Source organism: Octopus bimaculoides, chromosome 18 (assembly GCF_001194135.2).
Source record: "Octopus bimaculoides isolate UCB-OBI-ISO-001 chromosome 18, ASM119413v2, whole genome shotgun sequence".
Lineage (NCBI taxonomy): Eukaryota > Metazoa > Mollusca > Cephalopoda > Octopoda > Octopodidae > Octopus > Octopus bimaculoides.
This window is the reverse complement of record NC_068998.1, coordinates 54295386-54302374: the sequence shown is the minus strand read 5'-3', so window position 1 is coordinate 54302374 and position 6989 is coordinate 54295386. Positions and strand designations below refer to the sequence as shown.

General features: G+C 37.8%; 1 protein-coding gene across 1 annotated transcript in view; it reads right to left on the bottom strand.

Annotated features, from left to right (window-relative positions):
- Positions 1 to 6989, bottom strand: part of LOC106882938 (ubiquitin domain-containing protein 2) — a 50361-nt gene that overhangs the window by 3921 nt on the left and 39451 nt on the right. Inside the window, exon 2 of the mRNA XM_014933782.2 lies at positions 2815 to 3051. Within this exon, the coding sequence (XP_014789268.1) occupies positions 2815 to 3051 (237 nt within the window). The remainder of the gene's footprint in view (positions 1 to 2814; positions 3052 to 6989) is intronic.

Sequence of the window (6989 nt, the reverse complement as noted above, 5' to 3'; positions counted from 1 at the left end):
CATGGAATTCTAAGCTAAGAATAGCTGTTATGCTATGTCATTCAAAATAGAACCTTTCAATGGAACTTTGGACGATGACGACGACCATGACCACCACAACCACTGCAAATTGAATGCATCAAAAATAATCATTTTTTACAAGGAGACATAAATACACACACACAAAATAGGCTTCTTTGAGTTTCTGCCTGCCAAATTCACTGACAAGGATTTGGTGAATCTGGGGTTCACTGGCCATGCAGTGGGACTGAACCTGAAACCAGGTGATTTGGAAATGAACTCCTTAATTGCACAGTCATGCCTACGCAGCTCAACGAATGAGCTGCGTGAGTGTCCTTTACTTTAATTCTCAACTATGAAGTTGATATAAAAAGTGGTTTGTCAACACAATTGACAAACAAGGAGACACAAAGATACAAAAATAGTTTCAACTCCAGACAAACATCAATTAAGATTGTGTGAGAAAAGAAACGAAAGCCAGGAGGTGGGTGGGGGTAAAATAAAACTTGAAAAAAGTTAAAGGAAATGGAAATTGCACAGTCATACACATGTGGGTGTGTGCGAGAGAGTATCACAATAACAGAGAAGTGTCTTTTGTTTTTAATCTTCTGTGAAAGCATGTCTGGCCAACAGGGAAATATTGCCTTACTTAGAAACAGGATGAGCATCCAGCCATAGGAAACCTGCCTTAACAAATTCAGTTTAACCGATACAAGCACGGGGAAACGGATGATAAAATGATGCAACATAATGTGAGTAATAAAAAATTTAGCCCAGGAAAAGTAGCAGAGACTTGTTTGCATGTGTGAACAAGTAGTCAGTCCATGACGAGTGACTGGCTGAAAATATATTCAAAATCATAAGAGAGACTATAAATGCGTAAAATACTGCAATGCGATATTGTTATTAGAATGGTAATTTGCAAACAACTTCTCTTTTTAGTGTATATTTACAATAAATAGTGTTTTGATTGGCTGAATCTCAATTGAAACTAGTTTGAATCCAGTCAGAAGATAATGTAAATATATATTGGAAGGAAGAACAGTTACAGACGAAACCAGGTGAAACATGGAGTTAAGGTAAATATTGTAGATAAACACTGTAAAGATGAGGTTAATAGTCTGAAAAATTACCACCTTAATGATTGTGTTAGTTATGAACACAGCTGAAATGTATTCGAATACAGAAATATATTATATTCTGGACATTTTCACAAAGTAAATGTTTGTTGGTTGCATGATTGCACTCCCAATTGTGAAAATAAATCAATATTACTGGGACTTCATATATCCAGCTAGGAGGTGAATAAGCATTATTATTATTATTAAGGTGGTAAGCTGGCAGAATCGTTAGCATGCTGGGTGAAATGCTTAGTGGCATTTAGTCTGTCTTTATGTTTTGAGTTCAAATTCTGCCAAGGTTGACTTTGCTTTTCATCCTTATGGGGTCGATAAATTAAGCACCAGTTGAGTAAGTACTGGAGTTGATGTAATCAACTTCCTTCTCCCTTCAAAAACTACTAGCCCTAAGCCAAAATTTGAAACCATTATTACCTCCACCTTCACTAAGGCAGAGGTATTGTTTTCAGTTGTGTTGGTTTGTTTGTCTGTGGATGAGATATCTCAACAACTGCTGAATGGATTCAGATGGAAACAGAGAGAGTGAAAGGGACAATGTTCGTTTTGTGTTTTTAAATGCTTATCACACCACAAAAAAAGTAGATACATAGATTGAAAGAAAAGTTGATATATAAATACACACATTGTTAAATTAAAAGTGAGAGAGAGGAGGAACACAGAGAAAGAGAGACAATAGATACATAGATCCAAAGAAAAATTGATACAGAGATATAAAGACACAGCACATATTGGATGTCACTTTCACTTTTCATTACCACACGAGGATAAAATTTAACTTGCAAGTGGCTGAGTACTCCACAGACATGCATACCATTAACGTAGTTCTCAGGGAGATTCAGCCTTACACAAAATATGACAAGGCTGGCCCCTTTGAATTACAGCTAATTGTTAATGTTCTGACTGCAGATTCCATTTGACATTTGTCCCTGGGTATTGATAAAATAAGGAATCCCTCTTTTGCTTTGATCAAATTGGTCCTTTCTTTTACAGGAAAAAATGTTTTATGCCAAATCATAAGAAATCAATAACGGACTTCTACACCACCACCATCACCACGATGATGATGATGACTTTTGCTTTTCCAAGCTAGCAATGGGCTAGACAGGGCATCATGGAAAGAGTTGCATCTCAATTGCTGTCACACTGCTCTCCTTATGTACAAAAAAAACAAAAAAAACCTGAGGACCATGTCTTGTATGCACATTCCATTCTTTTTAAAGGTTCACTTTTTTACAGCTGGATGCCTTTCCTCTCATCTCTAATCCCCACCCCCATTTTGTCTCCATTTGTCCATCAACCACTCTGAATTCACATATAGACTCAGGGGTGATCTTCAGAGACATCGTTTTTTTGGAAAACAAGTGCATCTTGTATGCCCTCAAATGTGCTAATTCTATTAAGTATGGCAGTTTTTATGCCCTTCCTCCCCACCATAGTCTCAATACTCCCCATAAAAAACTAAGAATGAACTAAATGATCTACATATCTTTCCATTCATTCTGTAGCACCAGTGGGTTATCTTGTTCCTAGCAGATAGGAGAGGATGAGGAAACAGAACCAGAGAGAGAGAGAGAGAGAGAGAGAGGGAGAGGGAGAGAGTCATTAAGAAGTAGCTACATGGTGAAATCCCTGGTTCATTAAACTCAATCAGGGTAAAGTTATGGAATAAACTTACCATTTGGTAATGATATATTGGCTCCATCAACGATGGCTTGAGCTAGTGAATGGTCTCCGGTTTCCAGAGCATACGCAGCAGCTTTAAGTGCATCCCAGATCTCTTTTCTGCCTTCAAATGCAGGGGCTGTGTCCCAGAATTCATCTCTTTTACTTCTGAGCTGTCCTTCAGTCAATGGAACATCACTTTTCCATTTAGGTTTCTCTGGTTTCAGGGGTTGGTTTCGTCCAATAGAAACTGGAAACAAAAGAGGGGGAAAAAACAGTTTAGGTCAGAGCAGGAGACAGGATGAATGCAAATCGTGTTTTGTGATTCCTGGACACAGGCCGCCGAATACGTACCGAAAATACAAAATAAACAACGCAAAATAAAGAACAAAATTGTATAACATATACAAATTAATACATTTCTAAAGCAGGGTCTGTTTGATCTGGCATTGTGTGACGCATGTGCCCTGGAAACCAATACAAAGTGGTTGTGCGGTGAACTACTACAGCCCACGAAATTCAAAGACAGCTGGATTTCTGGATTGTGAATAAGAGGTTTGGTACCTGTAATGCATTTTGTCCCAATACTCTGCCATTCCATCATCCAATACATCATTGTCAAAGTAAATTATGAGAAACAGCAACGGGATTTGGAAGGTGAAGGCTTCCGAAATCTCAGCTGATCATTTGTTCTGAGTTTCAATGAAGAAACCATTTTGAAAAACCATAAATCAAATATTTTAAAGAATTTTTTGAAACCACATTCAGAAGAAAATAAATTCCATTGAAAAGGAAATTATGCACTAATGACTTCATTGAATATTGAACTATTTATCCATGCTGGTATGAGACGGGTGGTTTGACAGAATCCAAGGGGTCATGCCCCACTGTCTGCTTTGGTATGCTTTCTATGGTTGGATGCCCTTCCTAATGCCAACCACTTTACAGTATATACTGGGTGCCTTTTTCCTGCCATCAGCATTAGTGAGGCCATTGAAATTAATTGAAACAAAGGCAGTGTATTCCAATAGGAAAATGGTAAGAAAAGGATTAATTCAAGGCTGGCTTAATCAGAGCTAATCCTGAGTTAAACAATAACAACAAAACCAGAGCAAAACAACTTCCCAATGAGTTCCTTGGGTTGACTGCAAATTCAAAGAACATTTTCGCTAAATATTGACTTAACTAAAACATTCAGTTTTATGCACGTTTTTTGATAATGAAATAATAGGTTAAAAAGATATCTGGTCTGCTTGAAGTATTTATTTATAAATTATAGCAGTTTCAAAAGATATAATAGCCACAAGGTCAGGCTATTAGATAGCAGATCACATGATTAAGCAGTAAAATCTTATTATTACAATCATCCTTGTCGTCGTCATCTCCCCTTGTGTGTTGTGCTATTAGGCAATGGACAACAACCTGTCTTGTTTCAGCTTGCTTTAAATGGAAACAGGGTCAGCACCCTTATATCTCGACAGAGTGCTGAAGTTTGTGAAGCCTATCTCGTAGAAAAATCAATTATCTCGGAAATATCCAAAAATAAAAATAGAAACTTGAAGAGGGGAGAAAAGCTGTAAAAATAATTCAACAATAACATGAACTCAGCTACAGATTGCACAGACTTACATAAATGAAAGGTTTAACAGTCTCTGACTCAATTTGTTTTTAGACACTTTGTAGGACCACATTATCAAATGTCTCCATCCCTTTTTAACACTTTCGATACCAACCCGGATGAAACCGCCCCTGGCTCTCGAGTACAAATGTCTTGCTTTCAAAAGTTCTTCCACCCAAACCTTAGTCCCAGTTTATGTTCCTAACACTAGCTGAATGATAATGAAGTTATTTTACTAAATTCTTTATTATATTTTAAATTAATTGAATGAAACAGAGAGCTTCTCAACTGAAATACGGTAACAAAAGGGTTAAGGTGATTCATAAGAGATTTAGCTACTATTTCTAGCAGACGCAACGACCCTGTACAAAGTGCTGCACATTGTTGTATCTTCAACGATATTAAAAAAGAGAAAGCAACAAAGCCAAATTGCCTGGAGGTATTTGCCTCTCCTCTGCCCCCATTACCGTCACAAATATGTGACCCAATTTTTAAAACTTAAATGTACACATTTATATTTTTGCTATGATTATAGCCATAAGATGGGGTGGGGGGAAAAAGCAGGCTTCTGTTTCATCATACCTCTCCAATTTGATTATATCATCATCAACAACAGCAACATCAACAATGAATGCAGTGTAAAATAGATGACTGTTTTTCTTTGAAACACAGCTTTAAGATAAAGTCTACAGAGATGACCGGCATCGGCCAATGGGTTCTGTAATTCATGGCCTCCAGATCTGAAGAGAATCCATCAAATTTAGTCATTGTGCAGACTAATGAGATTGTGTGCTTTTATAGAACGAGACAACTGGGCACAGTTGTTTGGTCGCTGGCAATCTGGCACAGCCGACTTGACAATGAACCTGGTTTGGCACTGGAGACAAATGCACACATACATGCAGGCAGAGAAATATATACATAAAGCTATATATATATATGTATGTGTATACATATATATATATATATGTATGTGTGTATATATATATATATGTGTGTGTATATATATATATGTGTGTATATATATATATATGTGTGTATATATATATATATATGTGTGTGTGTGTGTGTGTATGTATATATATATATATATATATATATAGATAGAGAGAGAGATAGGGGAAAAGAGAAAGACAGAGAGAGAGAGAGAAAGAAAGAGTGGGAGAGAGAAAGACAGAGTGGAAGAGAGAGAGTGAGAGAGAAGGAGAAAGTGAAAGATAGAGTGGAAGAAAAAGAAGTGAGAGAGAGATTACAATTATTGAGTAAAAGTCAAAGGCTGTCCCATGGGTGTTTTTTGTTTTTAAACCCAATACGATTGACATATTTCCCCTTTCCTCACAAAACAGAGGAGGTCGAAGAGAGAAACTTTGAAAATGTCTAATACCAAATAAATCAGCATTGAATGAGTGATGCCAAACAGGCAGCATCACGTTCCATCCTCTGCTTTTTATAATTGGTAAAACCACAAAACTTCAGGGTGAGGCAGAAAGGACGGACCTTTTAGAAATGGCTATTACTCAGCCCCAGGGGAAGGGACATATGTCCGACAGGTACCATTCGGTCCTTGATGTCTTAGCATTTTGTTTTTCTTTTCAGGTGAAGCCAAGGCATCGTCTGGATAATAGAACATTACATGATTGCCAACGACAATTATGTGAAGACTAACAAGTCTGTCACAGCAGTTCAGCATGAGTTTCGGTGCCACTTCAACATTCACCAAATTCAAGCTGTTCCCACCCACTACACAATCTTATGTTGGGTGAATGCACTTTATACATGAGGTACACTAATGAACAGGAGACTGGTGGGGGCACCACGAATGGTACGAACTCCAGAAAATGTGTAATGCATCAGACAAGCTTTGATATGGAGTCCGAATCGCTCTGTTTGGAGGCATTCCACTGAACTTGGCATTGGTAATCGGTCAGTAAGGCATATTTTGCATGAAGACCTGCATTTCCATCCATACAAATTGGTCATTGGGCAACAGTTGAAACCATGAGACTATGCACAGCGGCTTAACTTCACATGTCAGATGTAAGCAGTTTTGGAGGCAAATGAAAACCCCATTTTGTTAATGATTGATGAAGCTCGTTTTCATCTCAATGGTGAATCAATAGAACTGTTATTATTGGTCTCTAGAAAATCAGAGAGAACTGCACAGCCCAAAAGCGATGGTCTGGTGTGCTGCCATCATTGGTCCTTACTGTTGTCCATGCGTGATTATTTCTTGTGGGGAAACCTCAAGGCATGTCTGCATGCACATAAGCCTCATACATTGGACGATTTGAAGGAAGCTGTGTGCGTGGAAGTTGCCCAAATCAACAGAGCAATGGTGGGGAGAGTGGAGGCCAACTTCCGAGAACGCCTTCAGAAATGCATCAATGAAAACGGACAACACATGATGGATGTTGTTTTCCATGGACACATACGAGTATGTATTTAGTTCTACCAGTGAAATAGCTGAAATTTAGTCTGTTCAAACTCATCAATATCAAACACAAACAAACCTCCTCATTAATATTCCCCATCAGTGCTTTTTTTTTTTTTTTTTTTGTGGAGACGGTTCC